At 37.6% G+C, this 23,283-nt stretch overlaps 1 protein-coding gene across 3 annotated transcripts in view; it reads right to left on the bottom strand.

Annotated features, from left to right (window-relative positions):
- The window catches only part of PLA2G4A (phospholipase A2 group IVA), a 152,658-nt gene that overhangs the window by 44,877 nt on the left and 84,498 nt on the right, over positions 1-23,283 (bottom strand). For all 3 annotated transcript variants that reach the window (XR_003003926.1, XM_024751088.1, XM_024751089.1), the window contains exons 7-9: positions 22,037-22,178; positions 9,141-9,277; positions 456-678 (exon numbers count right to left, since the gene is read on the bottom strand). Coding sequence is in view for 2 of the 3 variants with exons in the window: in XM_024751088.1 (XP_024606856.1) it covers positions 456-678; positions 9,141-9,277; positions 22,037-22,178 (502 nt within the window). In the remaining variant the exon portion in view is untranslated. The remainder of the gene's footprint in view (positions 1-455; positions 679-9,140; positions 9,278-22,036; positions 22,179-23,283) is intronic.

The following is a 23,283-nucleotide window of genomic DNA, read 5'->3' as shown; positions in this document are numbered from 1 at the left end:
CCCTATACATCCAAACTGACATGTAGGGAGTTCCCTGGCAGTCCAGAGTTTAGGACGCTGCGCTCTCACTGCCGAGGGCTCGGGTTCAATCCCTGGTCGTGGAACTAAGATCCCGCAAGTCGCGCGGTGTGGCCAAAAAAACCAAAAACAACAACAAAACTGATACATAGTTAGAATAAATTAGTAATCTGGTAAGAACTAATGTAATGTAGGATGAAACGTATTATAGAAGAGTTATATCTGGCAGGGAGTATGTACTCAGTACATGTTGATAGGATAAGGTGAGTCAACTGACTTTTACAAAATGCATCGTATTTTGTTTTAGTTAAAACATTATGATAGGGCTTCCCCGGTGGCGCAGTGGTTGATCAAAAAAAAAAAAAAAAAAAAAAAAAACATTATGATATACATGGTTTTCTTGTATTAAAAGGATTGTAGACTGAGCCAAGGCTTACATTGTGAATTAGTGTTTCTCCTATTAACATCCCAAAGATATCAGTAAAGGTGACAGGTTGTCCAGAGCTTTTCTTCTTCCATAAAGACTCAATGTATCTTTTAATTTTCTGTGGTGTGAGAAGTAAAAGAGGGTTGTGGCTAACACTTTTCTTTAGCTCTTCATTAATCTCCTCTGGTCCTTTCTCTGGAAAATCAGGGTGAGAATATAAAGTTGACATGTACCTGTAAAGAAAACAAAAGACAATCAGTAACGATAAAGGGCATCACACAGTAAGTAGTCTCCAAAGAAAGCAGTCATCTTTGTCATCAGAAAATGAAAGAATAATAGAAATAGTTGGTTAACTAATTTTCTGATTGAAGACATTAACTCATTTAAGGAAAGGATGCAACAATCAGAATACAGCTGGTCTACAATGGAAGTAAAGGAGAGGCCTCAGAGGAAACACTGGACTTCTCCTGCACAGTCCAGAGGAGAGGATGCCCTATTGGGCCAACTCTTCACTGTCTAGTCTCCAGGAATGGGTATCCCTATCAGACCATGAGAGACTGATGACACAACACACTGAGAGCCATGTAAATAAATTGACTTGCTGGATACAATACTAGCCAAGCAATCTGATAATTTGACTTTCCATTATGATTATCTATAGGTAGAAAATGCGCTGTCCAAACAATTGTGAATGCCTTATTCTCCTGACAATTGTGTGTGTGTGCTGTTGTTTTCTTTTAATTGTCCATTGGCCTAGATAGAATCCCAAGCCTTGCCAACTGTAGGTCTCAGAACTTCTGAGCATACAAATCTAATGGTGAAATCATGGAGAGGAGTACGTCTGAAAGATAAATGCTTTCTTGTGAAGATTCTTGGCCAACAGCCCTTTGGCCACCTCTAGTGATGCTGGAAATCACCATATGCCTTGGTATTTGATATTTAGACAGTAAACATTAAGTTATGATCCTCCCGGGAACCAATATCTCTAATACTGTAGCTCTCAAACTAAATATTAATTATTAGTTTACTTATCTGTCTCCCCTAATTAGCTGTGACCATCTGCAGGGAAAACTTTGCTTATTTATCTTTTTTAGTCTCAATGATTAGCAAATTCCTAGTATACGGCAAGCACAGTATATTGAACTGTTGAACTGAGAGCACACAATAATGAAAGAAATACTCTACCACTTCACCCAACCAAAGAGAATGTAGCACATATTTAAATCTCCTGTCTTCTTGACATTCATATCAAAATGCCACCATAGTGATTTATCTTCCCTTCATGGAGGGGAGAAAACTAACTGTTATTGAGTCTTGGTATGTTCTAGGCCTGTGCTGGCTAATTGCTCATAAGCTGTTGTCTTGAAGACTTGTGATAGCTTTCAATTCTTCTGTTTTAAAGATAAGCAGAGGATTGATGAATTTAAATAACATGTTCATGGAAGCAGCCTAAGTGTCCATCAACAGATGAATGGATAAAGAAGATGTGGCACATATATACAATGGAATATTACTCAGCCATAAAAAGAAATGAAATTGAGTTATTTGTAGTGAGGCGGATGGACCTAGAGTCTGTCATACAGAGTGAAGTCAGTCAGAAAGAGAAAAACAAATACCGTATGCTAACACATATATATGGAATCTAAGGAAAAAAAAAAAGGTCATGAAGAACCTAGGGGCAAGACGGGAATGAAGACACAGACGTACTAGAGAATGGACTTGAGGATATGGGGAGGTGGAAGGGTAAGCTGGAACGAAGTGAGAGAGTGGCATGGACATATATACACTACCAAACGTAAAATAGATAGCTAGTGGGAGGCAGCCACATAGCACAGGGAGATCAGCTCGGTGCTTTGTGACCACCTAGAGGGGTGGGATAGGAAGGGTGGGAGGGAGGGAGACGCAAGAGGGAAGAGATATGGGAACATATGTGTATGTATAACTGATTCACTTTGTTCTAAAGCAAAACTAACACACCACTGTAAAGCAATTATACTCCAATAAAGATGTTAAAAAAAAAAACTATCACAGAAAAAAAAAATAACATGTTCACAGTTCCCCAATTAATAATAGAACTCGAATTTAAAATCTGTCCTCTCCCCTGATAGCCTTTATTTTTTAAAAATCTTTAAAGTAAGATTTCAGTTCTTAGAGATCAAACTACTCCCACTACACATTAAATTAGAATTACCTGTTGGATTCAGAGTTCTTTAGAGACAAATTGAGAATAATTAAAACTTAACAAATGAAGAGTGATGACAGACCTAAAATGGAACACATGCTCTGCAAAAAAAATTAAACATTCTTAAAAGATCTTTATTATATAAACTGGATTCTTAACATTTCTCACAACATGAGATAATGATAAATCAGATAGACTTACTCTGAACTCAAGCCTGGTATAATCACCAAATATCTATTAAAAATACAGCTGAGATTGCTAGAAAAATACAGAGTCCATCCATTCCTATAGTTATTCCAAGGTCTACCATATGATTCACCTAGATGAACAAAGATCTGATTCTGGACCTCATCATGCTTTTCAATAAATGCACACATCGGTGTAATGATATTGGTTTACATTTAAGGATACAATAAAAATGGGAAAATAGAACTTCTTTTTGAGTCTCTACGTGACCAATTCTGGAACTATTCAGGATATGTTTCATTCTTTATGAGAACATTAAGAAATTCTTTACTGGTCTTAGTATCAAGAATAATTTCTATATCCATGGATCATTGGCTTGCCCATAACTTATTAAAAATGTGCATTATATAACTGTGCATAGTTTGGATTTTGCCTTGAATTCTAGAAACCTGAAAGCAAAGTCTGTGTCTCATGCCTCCCAAAGCTACAGGTTATAGAATGAACTTTTAATCTAGTTTCTAGTTTTATACATATATATATTACACACACACAAACATATACTTTTTTCCACTTCTATCTTTATTGTATACAATCCAGTTTTACTTTATTATTAAGATACATCAAATCATTTCCTTAATGAAGCAGAATAAAAATAAGGAAAAGAATCAAACAAACAATGTCAGCAGAAATCAATTTAGCCACAGAATTTTTTTTTTTAGGGTAGGTGAAGAGGAAATGATATGATCATTCTGCTATTGGAAGTTGTCATGTCTAACTGTTCAGCAGAATGATGTAATTACTCACATCTCATTCACGTTATTTAAGACTTCTCCATCTATATTTAGTTAGTCTTTAAAATGAATCAACATATGATTCTAACAAGTACCTCAGCCTCACGGATTTCCTCCAGCAAGATCTGGAGGCTCCTCTTTTCTCTTCCTTTCCTCCCAATGTTTGCCATTGGACCAAGACTCAGAAAATCCTTCCTCTGAGGTTCAGAGATTGCTCAAAACCTAGGAATCTGTGCCACAGTTTCAGAGGCAGATCATTTTAAGAGGTCAAGTGTATGTGCATGTCAGTCCAATTCTTTCTTTTCTGCTCCATGTAGAACGGTTGCAGTCCATTTCTGCTCTCTAAAGGTTGAAGTAAACTCATTCACTTGGGGAGTCTCTCTCTGCCCCTTTCTCTTTTTCTTTCCCTCCCATGAAACCATTGGCTCGAGTATACAAGCCCTATGGAAAGACAGAAGGACCTAGAATACCTCAACCATTTGCATTGGGGCTAATGTTCTCCCCTTGTTCAGCATTTATGAGCCCATTTTCCTTAGAAGTAACAAGTGTGAGTTGGACAGACATTTCATGACATCATTATGGTGACATCTAAGACTTGGATTTTGGCTTTGGTGACAGGTAAAGATGGAATAGCAGACAATGGTCAATTTTCCTTAAATTGCTTTTTTTGCTTTTTGTTTGTTTGTTTGTTTCTTTGATTGCACCAAGGCAGAATTCAGCTATCATGAGCTTCTGTGGACATATTACCATCTAAAGCACACAAGCATCAACTCCGTAGTTAAGCCTTAATTTTCATCTCTTCACCAATAAGTGACTCCCAATTATACCAGTCAAGTTTCAAAAACTAAGTGTCTTAGACATAGCAGGGCCTCTATACATAATTATTGAATGAAAGGGTCTTCAATTTATTTCTCTATAAATCTGAAAATACTCACCTCTAATTTTTCAATATATTTATATGATGGGACACCTCATTCTCTCCATATGAATGCATTTTAGGCTAAGTACAAAGTTTAAAAAAAAAAACTTTAAATTATGCCAGAGAACAAGGAATTCTCTGTTCACTTCCTGCCTCCAAATCACAGAGTCAAAGTTTTAAAATATCAGTGTCTGGCTCCCCAGGACCTTCCTAATCAGAATCTTCAGGGGTAAACATTTAGAATTTCTCTGCTTAAAAAAGTGCCAGAAGTGATTCTCATATGCAATCAAGGTTTGGAGTGTCTTAACAAGACCCTCGACATTGTGAAGCAAACATCCTGAAATCCTAAAGAAATTCCTAGATTAATTTCTCCCCAAAATGCAGTTACTTATGCAAGTCTTCATTTAGTCATTAAACACGTGACAAGTGGGAGAGGTTCGTTAGCACAGTCCTCACCTCAAACAACATATTTTCTCTAACATAATCTTGATCTTTTAGCCTATCATTTCTTACAGGCCAGCTCCTATTAAAATTGGTTTACCTTTCAATGTCCCACGAATTCTTCAGATGTTAAACTGAAAGTTTTCATTCTTGAATTCTTTTTTATAGCTTAACGAATTGGGTCCCATTGCCTATAGACACAGAGCTGCTCTCATTTCTCTTTAGACGGTAATGTCATACAAACACAGCAGTTGAAATCCAATAGCCCTGTGACACCACAAATGAGCAGCTGTGCTGAGGAAGAGAGCTGTGCTCACTGAGCAAAAGAACACAGGATTACTGTCACTAGTTCACTCAGGCCAGTTCTCCTGCTTGGCTAATTCTTACATTTAATGAATAACAACTATCATCCAAAAATAATTTCAGAAATAATTATCATAAAGAGAGTAGCAATTATAAGAAAAGCTTTGGGCTTCCCTGGTGGCACAGTGGTTGAGAGTCCACCTGCCGATGCAGGGGACACGGGTTCGTGCCCCGGTCCAGGAAGATCCCACATGCCGCGGAGTAGCTGGGCCCGTGAGCCATGGCCGCTGAGCCTGCGCGTCCAGAGCCTGTGCTCCGCAACGGGAGAGGCCGCAACAGTGAGAAGCCCGTGTACCACAAAAAAATAAAAAAAAAAGCTTTGTCTTACATAAAATTCTCTTTTGTGATCACAGAAAACTTTACGGGAGGTCCAAGCCTTCTCCAGATATTTCCATATTACCTAATTTGTGCCAGGTAATGGTCATGTATCAGCAGAATATAAAAACTTATACAACACAAGAGTGTACTTTCTTTTTCCAAGTGTTTCTGACTTCCTTCCTTTGAACTTTCTACCTTCTCACCTATAGTGTTTGAGAGAAAACTGTTAATGTGAATCATCCTGACCACCTTTTATTTTGTCTCAGGAAGTGTCTCTTTTCTCCATGGTTAATAGCTTCACTTGTGCTTTTTATCTTGTCCTGTCCTGTCTCTGCCCGAATCTCTTTGTATCCAAGATCCATCTATTTCTTTATCTTCTATCTATCCCTCTACACTATTTCCTTCACCTCAGACTTCTACAAAAATGCTCTAGTCTTTTATATTCTGAAAACAAAATAAAACAAAAACATTTCCTGGGTCCTATATTCCCTGTCTTGAAATAATAGATGGCTCCTACTAAGGTTCACATTCCCACCTTTCTTTCTTTCATCTCCTATTCATTTCTTATTTGTAATTTCATGATCAAAAGTGCCCTTCATTTACTTTATCCAGTAATTTTCACTAAAACCATGAAATCTCCAAACCCAGTTCTAAGCGAAGCTTCTCATAGATTTTTCCTCTATTAAAATACCCACTACTTTGTGAAGCACTCCCACACTTGACCTCTGCAAACTCATCTTCCCTTGATTCTCTCCTCTGATGGCTACTTTGCATTGTCCATTAGGGTTTTCGTTCTCCCTTCCTTCCTTCCTTCCTTCCTTCTTTCCTTCCTTCCTTCCTCTCTCTCTCTCTTTCTCTCTTTCTCTTTCTTTCTTTCTTCCAGTAAGTTTTTGGATGTTTTGAAGAACTACAAATTAAATTATTGATGGTAATAACTGAAGTGGTAGAAATTGGTGAAATTACCAAGGGAGGATGTGTCGATATAATAGAACAAAAGGCAGGTCCTGGAGGGAAGCTCATTTTAAGGAAAAAAGTAGTGGAAATAGAAAAGACAGCTATGAGGAGAGAGCGATCAGAGAGGATGGGGGGGAAAAGGCATGGTAGGAGGGATTTGAAAGAGGAACAACTGAATGTGTGAAATATCTCAACTCCCAACTTCATCCTCCCTGACTCCCCCCAAAAAGTTGAGGAGAATAAGAACTTCAAAAGACACCATTATATTTGGAAATTATGTGGCCTCTTGGTGAAAAATGATTGTAGGATTTTAGGAGTACATGGATTTTAAGGAAATAGAATAACTAAGAAAAGGCTTCAGCTCAGTGCTTTGTGACCACCTAAAGGGATGGGATAGGGAGGGTGGAATGGAGACTTAAGAGGGAGGGGATATGGGTATATATGTATACGTATAGCTGATTCACTTTGTTATACAGCAGAAACTAACACACCATTGTAAAGCAACTATACTCCAATAAAGATGTTAAAAAAAAAGAGATAGGCTAATTCTAAAGTCAACTTCCTGCAACATTAAAATGTATACATTTAAAAACAAAAAAAGAAAAGGCTAACCTTTGAGGAAATTAGACACTGAAGGATAGAGCAGGAATTGAAGGTGGCCTATGGTATTTAAATGATTGGCCTGTAACATCTAAAATTCTCTTAATTACATTTTGTAGGACTTGTTTTCAGAACCCTGAGAGGGGATCTGAGATGTTTTCCCAAATCTATAACCAAAGCAATGACTGCAGCTCTAATTAAACACAAATATACACTATTACACCACTAAAATAGCACTCAAGGCCTGGTCTTTCTTTGTTAGATGAATTTAAGAAAGCAAGCTTCTTGCAATGTATTAGTCAGTGATGGACCACAGGGATCTAAAAACCAGTGAATACAGATAAAGAAAACTACCTGAAGAGTAATAATAAAATGCTTGAATAGGTGAATTAATCTAAGGGTCCAAGTTTTCCCATCACATTCATATTACTCATTGAACAGGCAGGTGCGTGCTCTTTCCTTCAAAGGAAAGAATAATGATGGGCTACACCTTTCTTTCAAAAAAGACAAATCATTTTGAGAGTACATACAAAGAAGGTGGCAACCATGGTTCTAAGTTTTTGTTTTTTAGTTAAAGAAACTGGTTCAAAATATTTAAGAAACTATAGACTCTTTAAATATGAATCTCTATGTAGAACAGGGGTCCCCAACCCCCGAGCCGCGGACCTTAGGAATCGGCCATGCAGCGGGAGGTGAGCATTAGGCGAGCGAGTGAAGCTTCATCTGCCTCTCCCCATCGCTGGCATTACCTCCTGAACCATCTCCCCACCAATGGAAAAACTGTCTTCCATGAAACTGGTCCCTGGTGCCCAAAAGGTTGGGGACCACTGATGTAGAATATATAGCTGTCCAAGAGAAGGTTCTGGTTTAGTTGAAAGAACCTAGAGTAGGGGATCAAAATCCTAAGTCTATATGTTGGCTCTGCTTCTGATCTTGGACAAATCACTTGCCTTCTGAATCATATTTTCTTTACTTGAAAGATGAAGAAACTCATAGCCATCTCACAGGATGAGAAGACACAGAAATTTTAAAATATAGACATATATAATATATATTATTATATATATAGTAATTATATGATATATACTTATATAATACATATGTTATATATTTATGTATAATAAAATATTATAAAAGATAAGTTTTATCATGGCTGAGTGACTAAAAGGCCTTACAAGCCAATATCAGAAGTTCTATAATAAGGTGATACTTTTATTTGAGACATCTAAGCAAGGACTAGATATATGATTTTCAATATACTTATTATGTGAGGTAAGCAAACCAAAAAGTACATAGTATTGTCTTTGAAAACGTTTTATAAATATATTCTTGAAAAGGCAAATCTACAGCATACAAATGTTATACATGCAGATGCTTTAACTCTGTCTCTAAATTTAGCTGAGCTTAGATACATTTAAAGGATTAATTTCATAATTAGATATAAATCAGTGAAATTTATTGCATTTCTTCATTCAAAAGTTGTTTCCTTCTTCTGTATACTGAGGTATCTTGCATTTCATTCTATTTGCCTTAAAGAAGAAAATGAATACCTAGCGAATCATGTACTTAGACGTAATCGCTGCAAGATTACAAATCAGTAAATTATAGGAAGATTAAATTAATTATGGGTGGAGTATGTTATTCCACTTCTGAGATATTTCTATAGAATTATTTCAATTGACCTATTTTTTTGTTTTATGTTTAACTACATTTTAAGTCACAAATGGGCTTAAAGGGAGCAAACTTATGACAACAGTCATCATTAAGTATGAATTTGCCTTAAAAAATATTTTTAAGAACAAATTACTGCATCAAGCTGGAATATTTCAGTAATTTGAAATTAATATCAGTTTTCTAAATCCTCATTTCTTTTCTAAGTTTCAGGTAGATAAATGCTAAGCATTTAGGATGATAAAACTAAGGTTTAAAATGCATACTAACCACGTAGATCCAGAAAGACCAGCAATGTAGGTAGCACAATCTAAAATTCCTGATTCATACAATGCCTTCATCACACCGGAGAATCCTACCATGGCTCGGAACCCCCCACCTGAGCCCAGTATGGCCACCACAGGCACCTGGAATGATGAAACACAGAGATCATTTGTAAAGTAAAATCATAAAATATGTCATTTTCATTTCAGTTTTTCTATGTCCCACATTTGGTAACAAAGAATTGTAAGTTCACTCATACCTTGATAATATCTAATTGTTAAAAAGAAGAAAATAGGGCTTCCCTGGTGGCGCAGTGGTTGAGAGTCCGCCTGCCAATGCAGGGGACACGGGTTCGTGCCCCGGTCTGGGAAGATCCCACATGCCACAGAGCGGCTGGGCCCGTGAGCCATGGCCGCTGAGCCTGCGCGTCCGGAGCCTGTGCTCCGCAATGGGAGAGGCCCGCGTACCGCAAAAAAAAAAAAAAAAAAAAAAGAAGAAGAAAATAATGTTTCACTTAAGAAAATCAAGAATTAATGTCTATTAGAAAGCAGACATTATTAAAATAGCCAACTAACTCTGTTTGATAGCAATAGCAACAACAATCCTTTATATTTGCTTGACTCCTTGCAGTTTGGGGCTTGCTTTTGGGTGTAGTTTTTTTTTTATTTGATCCTCTCAAAATTGCTGTAAAATGAGCAAAAAAGTATTTGCTCATTTTTCAGATGGAAGTTCTGAAAGGCTGCTATTACTTGTATAAGATCTATTAGCTGGTAATCTGCAGTTGAGTAAGCACCTTGCCTTCTTGGTCCAGAATTCTTAGCACTCCTTTGTGCTGACCCATTTCAAAAATATGCTGTTATTTAAGCCATCAAAAAGAACTTAATCAACTACAAAAAAGCCTACAAAATTTATTTCTTCATTCTTTAATTCATTCATCAATCTGATTAAGTGGTCTCTATGTTTCAAGTATCCCCAGGGTGGATCTGGGGAATATAGTTAATTTAAGTGAGGCAGAAATGTAAAAATAATTATGACAACAAGAAACACAGGAATAGATGATATTCACTGAGCTCTTATTATCTGGTAGGAACTGTTAGTATATTACAGAAATTGTCTTATTTAATCTTCACAAAATCACTATGAGGTTTCCATTTTAAGGATGAGGAAACCAATGCACTTAAAACCAAGACCTTGAAAACTTTTTCAGGGTCATGCAACCAATAAATAGCAGAGTTGAGTCAAGGATCAAACCCGAGGCTCCTGGTAGTACACCTTACCAAAGTCAAATGCTACAGGCTGGCAGTACATGAGGTCTAGAAGATGTGGTCAATTTCAGTCAGAGGGGTTGGAGTGGTGGAGAAAGTTTCACAGACAAAGAAGAAACCTGAGCTTGATGTTAAAGATGCACAGTTATTCCATAGGGAGAGATGAGGGCAGGGAAGGAGGCTGTTCTGGAGATGGGAGAAGCATAAGCCAATGAAGAGTTTTTGCAGTAAAATAGGCTATCTGTAACGTGACTGAAATGCAAGGGTGTTTCTTTGAAGAGGGAGATATTGTCATTTTCCTTGTGGTCCTGAACCATTATTGCCTAAGAGACCTGGTTGTTTCCCTATACCCAGCAGTTCTCAAAGTGTGCATAGTTTTTAGGGGGTCCACAAGGCCAAAACTATTTCCATAACAGCAGGAAGATCTTATCTTCCTTTTTTTCATTCTCATTCTCTCATGAGTGTACAAAGGAGTTTTTCAGAGACTACATGATGTGTGATATAGCAACATTTGAATTTAAAAGCAGATATGAGAATACACCTGCATTGTGTTCCCAGCACTTGGATCCTGACTCTTGGGTGTCACTCTCCAATGTGAGATATATATATATATATATATATATATATATATATATATATATATATATATATATATATATATATATATATATATATATACACATAATCATTATTTTAGAACTAAAAAGATGAAAAAAGCTATAGAATTCTTTCATAGAGAAAGGGAAGTCTCTAGAGGTTAGGTCTTATTGGAGGTAGAACAGTGAATAGTAGGACACCTAGCACTAATTTCCAAATTCAGGGCTCTTCTCTAATACTCAGTGGCCATCAACTCAGATGCAAATTGAAGACCTCATTAATGAAAACACAGTCTACCAGTTCAGTGCAATGCAGCAATTTAAATGGCTTTGAACCTGTGTATGTTCAGATGAACAGAATGCTCTCAAACATAGTTTTAAAATTGTAAATAAAGTAAAATATATAAGTTCTTAAAAACTTTTATGGAGAGGGAGGAAAGCTAAGATAGGAAACTAAAGTGGGTTATAAAGTGGGCGAATGGAGTATAATATAGTATTAATATTAAGAGTAGTTGTAAGGAAGGCAGATTACAAATCAGGAGAAGGAGGAGGGATTTCGATTAGGCCTTGAATGAAGGCTTGAGTTTATAGGCAATACAATAATAGTGATAATAATAATAACAGTAAACCATTTATTGTTACTATGTGCCAAACACTGGGCCTAAGGTCAGGCCAAGATAGGCACAAATAAGAAAGGGTATGTGATTTTGAGATGAAAAGACCAGCCTTCTTATTGCAGCAGGAGTATACTAGGGAGTTGGGAAAAATAAGACTATGAAGGGCTTTAAGGGGAAAAGAAGTCAGAGGGGATTTTAAGCCCGTTGATTTGGTTACTTGCAACACTAACATTAAACCCAATACAAGTCAGGTAGTTCAGAGTAAAAAAATTCTTAGTAACAGATTACACTGTTTCATTTCAACATATAACACACAACCTGTGCTATTGTTCAGAGAGAGATTTCATAAGAGAAGTTGGAAGATTGAACATAAAACCTCTTTAATCCTGAGAAAACAACTCCCCAGATGTCCTTCTTCATGTGCCAGTAGCCCAACACATACTTATGGATGACTATTTTACGTTAGGAATTTTCTGGAAACAGCCACTTATTAAACTGGAATTCATGTGTTATGTAACCCATTGTTTTCATTATTGCTTTACACTAATTCTTAAAGAGTGTTTTCAGGTAAGATATTTAAGTCAGAAATTTGGGTTGCTATCAGATGAAAGAAAGTGTCATACTATTTGTACATAAAACTTGAATAATGAAATAACTGAATGACTGTATAGATTATAATTTATCCTTTATTTATTGCACATGAATTAATCTGTTTTTATGCATCATTTAATTCTCACAACTCTATGATATATATATTATTACCATTTTATATGTATAATTTCTGGTCTATTTCCTTTTTTTTTTTGCTTGCAGGATCTTAGTTCCCCAACCAAGGATTGAATCCGGGACCCAGGAGTGAAAGCCCAGAATCCTAACCACTAGGCCATCAGGGAACTCCCTATTACCATTTTAAAGATAATTTTTCTGCTGTCTCAAATCTAGAAAGTGGTTTCTTGCAGATTTAAAACCAGGTCTGTCAGACTCCAGAGCTTTTAATTCACTCTGCTCCATTCTATCTCTGAAAGCTGCCCCTACAACTAGGGGGACCTAGGTAAAGAAAATCCTCTTTGGACTCTTTACTTATATGTAAAAATATTGGGTAGAATGAATGAACTTGAAGCTTTTTGCTACTGGTAGCATTCTAGATTCTATAACTCATACAGAATATGAATTGTTAAACTATAAAATTATAAATGTTTATTAACTATAAAAAAGAAAGGGAAATTAGACTTATGAAGAAAATTAATTTCATTTAATCTTCTCATCCCTCATTGGGAGATTGGGATTGACATATATACACTAATATGTATAAAAGGGATAAGTAATAAGAACCTGCTGTATAAAAAATAAATAAATAAAATTCAAAACCAAAAAATCTTCTCATCTCTCAAAAATCATTATTATTTTCACATCTCAGAAGAGGAGGTACGGAGTGCACACATATAATACCGTGTTCACATCCAGATTGGTGGTAACTCTTTCCTTTTCCTCATGCTCTTTCCTTTTCCCCATTATTCAGAAAGAAAAGAGTAATCTTTATCAAGAGAAACCATTTGACATTTAGCTAAATTACATTTCAGGTTCATGTATCACTTCAGATGATAGCACAATGTTATGCAATAAACAGACTAACTTTGGATGTTTTAATAGTGATAGTTATTCTGAAATAACTTTCAAAGAATAACTGAGGACTTACAAGGGGCAGCTGTTAGTCCGGGCTTTAAATCTTAAAAAATCAAACAAATTAAAGTTGCCAAGAGTTTTTAGGTTATATTTAGATTTAAGTGCACCAATATTTGTGTATAAATGATATCAATATTTCTCATACTTTTCTCATACGATTACAGGAAATGAATTTTTATTTACCAAATATGCCGTGTTTTGATTAAATTATCTTCCTGCGTTGGCTTGCAGATATTATTAATTTCCTCCCTCACAAAAGAAAATTCTAAAGTGCTCAAGGATTTTTTTTTATGTTTTCATAGATTTTAAGTTCTGACAATTATGTAAAGACTTTTGCCTCCCTGGTTCCTGTATTAGTCAGGGTTCTCCAGAGAAATGGAACCAATAGGTAGGTAGATACATAGGAAGGTAGGCTATCTATCTATCCATCTACGGAACTGGATCATACAGGTGTGAAGAATGACAAGTCCAAATTTGCAGTATGGGACAGCAAGCTCCGAACTCTGGAGAGTCAATAATGCAGTTTTAGTCCAAACACCAGCAGGCAGAGACCCAGGAGAGCTAATGCCTCAGATGAAGTCCAAAGGTAGTCTGCTGGAGAATTCCGTCTTGCTTGGTGAGGTTGGTCTTTTTGTTCTATTCAGGCCTTTGACTGATTAGATTGGGGCCCACCCACATTATAGACGACAACCTGATTATGTAAATTTCAGTGACTTAAATATTAATTGCATCAAAAAACATCCTCCAAGTTGATGCAAACTGACCATCACAAGTCCACCCCTTCTCAACTCGGCAGCCATACACCTCTCCTTCAACCACACTTAATATCCAAAGAAAGACAATAACAAGGTCATACTCCTGGCTAACATGATACAGATATCCTGTGTACAACTGGAAATGCACTAATCCTTTCCCCAGAAAAGGATACAAAGTCCTTAAACAATGCTTATTCTTCTCATTGATACTTCATAACTTAAATATGAATCTGTTTTTGTATTTCTGTGTGTACATGCACGCACACACACACACACACACACACACATATTCGTAACAAACTAAGGAAGAAATACTCATGGCAAATACAGTCTCATTTCCGTAACTGGTCATCTGGTCATAGTTGGTATTTATAGCTACCTTCTTTCACTATCCATTCTGTATTTTCTTTGCCTTCAACAAGCACCTCAGCTGGTGAGTAACCAAATCTTCATTCCTGAAGGGTCTGGGTCATTAGTAGTCCTTCCTGGACTGGGTTCTTATAGTTTTCCATTGACTTAACTCATGGCATGATAATACTAAGAGACACCACGGAGGATCTCTTGTATTCCAGACATCCTCTTCATTACCTCCACCTTAGAGGAGGAGCCCAATCTCCCCTTAATAGTCAGAATCAACCACCCCAGCCAAGAGAGTAGCTCCCTTCTTTGCCTGTTGGTTCAGAGGCATGAGAAGTCCAAAAGGTCAGGCAGCAGTATTAAATTACAGTTCAGTAGAATCATTGTTCCACTTCTGGTGGAAGCATTCCTTCCTTCACAACTAAGACCTCTAAGTCAGAAGACTATAAGGTCACACAGACAGGAAATGAATATTTTGCTAGTGGGTCACTAGGGGTAATAGTGAGTGGTGCCACTCCCACTTCCACTCCTGGACCCATGAATCCTGGGGATAAACAGCGCCAATATTGGATGCCGAGTCAGAGAATGTACAGCCTCCTGGAGAACCGTGTTCCAGCCCTCCAGGATACTGCCACAGAGCTCGCACTATAGCTGAGTCTTCAAAAGGTATTCTACCATTCTATCAAGCTAGTTACATCATGATGGTGGAGAACATGGTAAGGCTGGTAAATTCCATGACATGGCCCGTTGCCATACTTCATTTGCTGTGAGGTGAGTTCCTTGATCAGAATGCTGTGTGGAATATTGTGACTAAGGCATTTTGTATATCTATAGGTGGTAGTTTTGGCAGAATCCTTGAGTGCAGGGAAGGCAAATCTGCAACCAGAATAAAACAAAGCATGCCCCTTCCAGGATGGCAGAAGTCCAGTGTAATCAATCTGCCACCAGGTAGCTGACTGATGACCCACAGGAATGCTACCATATTGGGGACTCAGTGTTGTTGGGGACTCTGATGCTGGCCAATTGAGTACTCAGCAGCTGCCATAGCCAGCTCAGCCTTGGTGAATGCAAGACCACGTTGCTGAGCCCTGCAGCTGTCCTCTTTCAAGTGGTGCCTAAATAGTGTGTACAATCACCTCTAACAAGACCCAAGTTTTCTCTCCTTTTGTCAACTGATCGTAGGGATCTCCCCCATGAGGCTCTGGGTGGAGGATGGAAAAGAGAAGGCAGTGTAACAGGAATGGGGAACATGGACATTTGGGCCACTTCTTCATGGAACTTATTTGTATCTTCAGGGCCTGTTCAGCCCAATTTCATATACTCTGCTTCCATCTGATGATGGAGTGCATCTGTGCACTCCCAATTTTATGGCTTGGTGGGTCAGATAACGTGATGGTCAGCTCAGGTCACATGATAACTTGGTCACCCATGGTGAAGCATTCAATCTCTACTATGGCCCAGTAAGCAGGCCAAAAGCTATTTTTCCAAGGACGGTAGTTATCCACAGAGGATGGCAAGGCCTAACACCAAAGGCGCCTGTGCTGCAATTCACCTGCCACAGCATCCCTATCTGCCACGCACACTTCAAGCATCAATGGATCTGAATGGTCATATGGCCCAAGGGGCAGAGCAGCTTACGCAGTAACTGAGTCCTGCTGGAGAGCCTTCTCTTGCTCTGAGTCCCATTCAAAACTAGCTAAGGGGAGTTCAAACTGTCTGCCCCAAAATGTTTACAATCTAAAAGGAATAAGGATTGACACAGCCAAGTGCTATTGTCATAATAAAGGTGGAAGCAAGAGGAAGAATATTGTAGATGAAGAAAACAGAATAAACAAAGGAATAAAAATTCTTATTGACAACTCAAGGTCGATTTCTATTACCTCCTGCAGAAACTGTTTTGCTTTGCCTCCCCCTCTGTCACTAGACAGTTTCTTTTTTCTCTAGTTTTTCACTTAATTTATCTGACAAACTTAAATACAGAATAGCACTCTATATAATAGATTATATTATTTAAGGACCACTTTATACTTCTATTTTCATCCAAAGCTATCTAATTGTATATTCCTTATATTCTGCCTTGACAGGAAACATTTCCTCCTTTATTCTTTGATGAAGTTTGGAGTAAAATTTCCTTCTCTCATTTCCCTGCTATTCTAATTCCAGATCTGAGTGCCCCAACCAGCTTTGCTCCATTTATGGTCAGTTACGTGGGGACATGAAAACTGTAAAGCAGCATTTCACTTCACAGAACAGACTGTAATCTGGAAACTACATCTGACCAAAAGCTATTTTGGAACAAGAACATTTAAAAGAAGTGGCCTCTAAATAACCCTAATATATCAAAATTCCCATGCACATAGTGTTACGGATCTTACTCATAGGAACGATCTCAGCCCTTTATTTATGAAGAGATTATACTAATCAGAGACAGTGTTCTAACAACAAGCTTACTTATCAGATTTTAATTCCACAACAACAAAGTTGAAAGAGAAAGGGGTGATTTGAAGAAATTACTTCAAGGGAATATATAGAGCATGGGGAAATGGTAGTTGATTGCAAAAGCCACAGACATGAGAGCACTTAAATCAGTTCAGTCTGGGCAAAGAATTACGTTTTTTAGAACGACTTACATCCATTTTATTAAGAGTAATTTTTTTAAAGTCTTAAGAGAAGAAACTCTTGGATTACTAGAAACCTTAACTATTTAACTAATTCATTATCCAAGTAGGAAAGCTAAGGTTTTATTGAATTTGACATTGCCCTGGGGTGTTACGTAACAGCAACACCCATGTATTGGTTTAATAGCTACTATCGTATTGAGTAACGAAGATGTGCCTTACACATTGTTCGGGCTGCTCAGTACTCATCCTTTTAGCTGAATGAGACATTGTCTCCATTTTACAAGTGAAGTAGAGGAAAGAAGCAAGGCGCCCAAATTCCTACTGCCCAAATTCATTCAACATTTTAATTTGACACTGATGTCCTAAACTGGATACTGCAAACCATTTGTTGAAAACTGGGAATAAGACAGGCACCATCTCTGCATCGGGAATTGAGTAGGGCTGTTCTGTCTTAGACAGCAGCCTGCTCCCCCTCACCTTCAGGAGGCCAACCAGCCAGTAGTGAAAGTGAAAGTGAAGAAAGTGAAGGTCTTGGCAGGGAGCAAGGGAAATGGGAGTTTAAGAGGCCCTTGGCCAAGGAGAAACACAAAATAGGAAAATGATATTTGTATTATGGGAATGGGTGGTGCTGAATATATCTAAACGGATGATTTCTGCCAAGAGAAAAAAATGGCTCGACCAAATCCAAAACAACAACATCAAAAGTTTTAATTTGAGGAATGACTTCCAAAAACATGAGTTTAATATTTTTGAAGACTAGCCCAGAGAAAAGCACAATTACCTCATTCTCCATCTGCTGCAAAAAAGCCAAGCTGTATGAATATTAGGCCAAATTTCATTTTCCCAGAAAGATTCCTTTCCACAGAAGGAGGAGTGCCTGGGAGGTGAGGCAGAAACTTTCCTTTCGAAAAGGAAAACCTAAGACCAAAGGCTACTGGACGTCTGCGCCAATATGCCCCACAGACTTTCTAATGCAGCCATTCAAACTGGGATCTTTTCATCCAAGCCTTCCCCTCAACCTGTCCCCTCCCTAACAACCTGATGCAAGTGTTCCTCAGTTGTGAGCCCCTGATGCCTCTCTAGTGAAGCCATCCCCTGGCTGAAATGCCAAGCCACTGCCTGCACTTGTGCTCTGACCCTCACAACACAAGATTTCCCTAGGCTCTGCCACGAGTTAGGAGCTGAGCTGGTGCTGGGAATATAAAGGTGAAAAACACAGACACTGCCATGGTCCTCATGAAAATTATATTCTAATGGAGAAAAAAAGACGTTAAATGAGTACCTATACAAATATTTTAAAGTACGATTGTGGGAAATGCGCAGAAGATCACGTGCATATTTGTGCTATGAAAGAACATGACGGAGAGACCTAACTTGGACCTGGAGGGAGGGAGGAATGGATGAGGAAGACTGTCTGAATAAGTGACATGTTCACTGCTTCAAGAATGGGAGGCTGGCATAGAATAGGGAGATCAGCTGGGTGCCTTGTGTCCACCTAGAGGGGTGGGACAGGGAGGGTGGAAGGGAGATGCAAGAGGAAGGGGATATGGGGATATATGTATACGTATAGCTGATTCACTTTGTTATACAGCAGAAACTAACACACCACTGTAAAGCAATTATACTCCAATAAAGATGTTAAAAAAAAAAAAAAGCATGGGAGGCTGTTAGTTAACTGAAAAGGGGGTGGGGTGGAGGGAAGGAGGGGAGGGCGAGGCCTAGGCAGAGAGAAGCAACAATGCATGCAAGAGCGCCACCTGGGAAGGGTTCTGCAGAGACCTGGAACGAAGAGGCACTTAGAGGAGGGAGCGTGGGAGATTTGAGATGAACCAGCAACACATGAAGCTGGAGAGATGCTGTGAGGCCAGTCCTAAGAGCAGTGGAAGGATTTTAAGCTTGGCTTGGATAGAATCATATTTGTGTATTGTAAAGATCACTCTGAATTCAGTGTGAACAGAAAGTGGAAAGAAAGAGGACAGGTGTCGGTAGAACTATAGAGACCAGAGGATTTTGTGTACAGATTCAGCCATGCTTAGTGTGAGATGTTAAGAATACAAGTGAAGGAATCAGAAAGAAGAGGTATAGATATTCGGGTGTGAATCTCAGAAGAGAGATTCTAGGTTGTTGATATACGTGTGAAAGTTCTTAGCCCAAATGTGCTGGGTGACACATGGAAGGGAGAGAAAATTCTTAAGAGGGGCTAGGGCTGAGTCTTGAAGAACTCACGTTTAGATAACGCACAGAGGAAGAAGATCTGGCAAAGGGAACCAGAGAGGCATGATGAAAATAAAGGGAAGACAGTAAGGGAAGGGTAGTGAATGATTAAAATAGTAGGAAAACATGAGTCATTTGCAGCTACAGAATTAGGGAACACAGGGCCAGAAGATCCTTTGCATTTGTTAGCTGGTACCTGTGACCAGTAAAGCAGCTGCTGTAGAGTCATGAGGGCAGAAGCCCGAGGAAAGCAGGAAGTAGAATGAGATTGTGTAGGAAACTTTGGAAAAGTTTGTGAAGATAAGGAGAGAAGCAGAGCGGAAAGGAGACGGGAATGTACGTTCCATGGGGATTTTTTTGGTTCCTTTTTTCTCTCTATATATCAGAGTTTAGAGCAGGAAAATTTCATACAAACACGGAGGCAAACAACAGAGGTGGGGAGCAGCCCTGGGAGGACTGGACAGTTGCTATGTTGGGGCTCCTAACGGTTTGCAATCCATATCTGAGATGATGTGACTCTGGAAAGAAAAGGCGTTGTTTCCTCCATTGAGCTCAGAGGGAAGTGGCAAAGGGTAAGCCCGGGTTATGAAACATGTCAATCCTATGCCAAGAAATGAAAGATCTGTCACCTGACGACTTTTAATTTCTCTAATTAGGAGGCAAGTCTATCAGCTGTGAGGGAGGCAGGGGGTGGATCAGCAGCTGGGAGTGAAATAAAAAGCATTTTAAACAAATGGAAAGCAACTAGGCTGGGAAACACTGAAACGGCCAGCATGGGTCTCCCAAATGAAGTTGACGACCATGAATTAGAGGTATCCATTTCCATCACTGTTTCATCTGCTGAAATGGCTTTCTCCCCAACTAGGTTTTAAACTCACCAAGGAAAGTGACTGTTTGGTATTAACCATTTCAGTTTTATTCACCTCAAGTTCCCAGCACAGTGTCTCAACAAATGAGAAATGGCAGAAATCAAAAAAACTTGAAATATCATTTCTCTGCTCCAAGGGCATAACAATGCCAAACAAGGATGGGGACAAAAAGATGGTCTAGAATTGCTGATGGAAGGTTTACTACAGAAAAACAAACAAAACACCCAAAAAGACTTCCCAGGAAGCTAGAAACTTCTGAGTAATACATACAGAAGGATGTGTGTCTTCAAGGACTCATCAGCCGGAGACAATAAGCAACCACAAGATGCGTGATTGAAGAGCAGTCTCTTTTTTTTAAAATAGAAGCTTCAATGGAGGTTTTGCTTCTCCTCCAAGCTTCCTTTTAGCAAAAATCCCCATCAGCAATATTTTACCTTAGAGTTTGCTCCCCTAGTACCAAAAGCCACTCCAGAAGCCCAGACTGGCTTTCGACCCCTGCTACACCCACCTAGAAACACATTTAGAAATGTGCCATCACATGAGGGACAGGGGTACCCATCTGGCCCCCTTACTCAGAATTTATTTCTCATTTCCAGTGGCATTTTGTCCTTAATCTACAGTAATCTTTAATCTCTGGTCTGTGTGTACATGCATGGGGGTAAATATATATGCTTATCAATAGATATAAAATATATATTGACTTACACATTTAATGAAAATATCTTTCTAAAAATAAATTATGTTCATCTAAAATATTCAATTAACAGAAAAACTCAAAAAATTACCTGATATGCCGCTAACAAGAAATTTCATTATTATCATTTGATGAGCATCATTGCAGCAATTCATTTTTTTAATTTTGTTTTATTGAGGTATAATTGACATACATTATATTAGTTTCAGGTGTACCACATAATGATTTGATATTTGTATGTATTGTGAAATGATCACCACAATAAGTCTAGTTAATATCTCTCCCCACATACGGTTACAAAATTTTCTTGTGATGAGGACTTTTAATATCTACTCTCTTGGCAACTTTAAAATATATAATACAGTATTATTAACTATAGCAGCAATTTATTTTTGTAGATTTCAGAAAGAAGGATAGACCTATGGATGGATGGATGGGTGGATGAATGGACAGGTAGGTAGGTAGGTAGATAGATAGGGAGACTGACACATAGATACATGAGTGAAGAGATAAATGAATAGACAAACAGACAAAAACTGGATTGTAGAAATACAAGTTACTGAATAATAAATGCCATTTACTGTGCTGGAATTTAAGGGAAGAAAAAGAAATTAAAGTACAATTGAAGGACTGTACTTTCAATATTTGTTGATGAAAATATTGTAATTTTAACATCTCTCTATAATTAAGATTATGAAAATATTAAAATGTGGAGGTTATTGTTTTAACTAGTTGGTCAATTTTGGATGATATCTTTTCACTTCCTGCTATGAAATAGTAATAATTTGAAATATTTCCTTTTATCTCCCTATGCACATCTTTTAAGAACATTTTTTGTTAATTGTTGTCACTAAGATTTACAACATTTTGCTCTTGTTCAGTAATGATACGTCCCACAACTGTTTAATCTTAGTCTGTATTAAAATGAATTCAATGATCATTTTATATCCTTTTATAGGTTAAACTTTTCTTACTAATGAAATGAACATCTTGTGCATCAGTCTGCCTATTCCTCTTTTAAAATCTATATCTGATAAATATTACCAAATATGGGCAGCATTTGTGATGATCTTCCTCAAAGAATTTCTGTTTATGAAACACTTACCTTATCTTAAAAAGATAGAGAAATAATGCTTAATCTCAATATTGTCACATTTGGGTGGAATTTGGGAGAAAGTACAAACAAAATTATTATTAAGTTGCAATAACATTTGAAAAATTTCCAACTCACATCACGTGTAGAATACAAGCCTTCATTATTCTTTGGACCCAGGAGTTTCTTCATGTTTTCCTTTATGTTTTCTTTTCTCTGTTGTCGGAAAGCTTTCTCCTGGTCACACAGAGCCATACTAAATCGGAGGTCTGGGGATGAACTGTATATAAAATAGAGATCATGAACCAATGTCCCCAGTAGCCTTGTATTTTACATTATACATTTAGGTCTAAATAATATATAGAGTCACTTTACAGGTTTCTAATTTTTGTATAAATGCTATCAACTGTATGTATTCTGCAAATCATTTTTTTCCATTGAACATTTTGTTTTTGAGATTCATCTGTGTTTATAAGTAGAACTAATTCAAATATATTTACTATTATGGAGTATTTTCATTATATAATTAGAGCACAATTTATGTATCCATAAATATTGACATTATGTCCAATTTTTTTAAACTACTACAAACAGTACCACCACAAACATGTGTATACATGTGGAAAAAATTCCTATAATACATGCTCTTTAGGAAGAACACCTCACTAAATCATCACAATGGATATAAAGTACTTTTCTTATTTTACAAATGAGTAAAAAAGTAATTAGAAATCTTTCAACTGTTAACAAAATTAGCAAGTAGATATTTAAATCCAGGGTTTCTCATTCTGGAACTCATGTTCCTTGTAATGTACTATGTTGATCATTATCTTACATTAAGCACGAGAAGCATGATTTTTAAAAGATCTACAAATAAAGCAATTCACATAGATGTGTAGAAGATATCAGTACAAAAATATCTAAAAGAAAATTCAAAATATGTTGAGCAATTTTATAAATATAGTAACAGACGTATGGCTTGTGTGTGTCTTCTTTTATGTACTATCTTTAACTCTCTAATTTCTTTCCTGATTTTATTTTATATTTAATGGAAGACATTCCATGAAAAATTGAGTTTTTCTTTAATGAACATTTCATTTTATTTATTTTATTTTACTTTATTTTATTTATTTATGTTGGCTGTGTTGGGGTCTTCGTTGCTGTGCGCAGGCTTTCTCTAGTTGTGGTGAGCGCGGGCTACTTTTCATCACAGTGTGCAGGTTTTTCATTGTGGCGGCTTCTTTTGTTGCCGAGCACAGGCCCTCGGCACTCGGGCTTCAGTAGCTGTGGCACGTGGGGTCAGTCGTTGTGGCGTACGGGCTTAGTTGCTCCATGGCATGTGGGCATCTTCCCGGACCAGGGATTGAACCCATGCCCCCTGCATT

The sequence above is a fragment of the Neophocaena asiaeorientalis genome, unplaced genomic scaffold (genome assembly GCF_003031525.2).
Source record: "Neophocaena asiaeorientalis asiaeorientalis breed wild unplaced genomic scaffold, Neophocaena_asiaeorientalis_V1.1 scaffold67, whole genome shotgun sequence".
Taxonomy (NCBI): Eukaryota; Metazoa; Chordata; class Mammalia; order Artiodactyla; family Phocoenidae; genus Neophocaena; species Neophocaena asiaeorientalis.
Note: the sequence above shows the minus strand (reverse complement) of the source record. Positions and strands in the feature narration are given on the sequence as shown.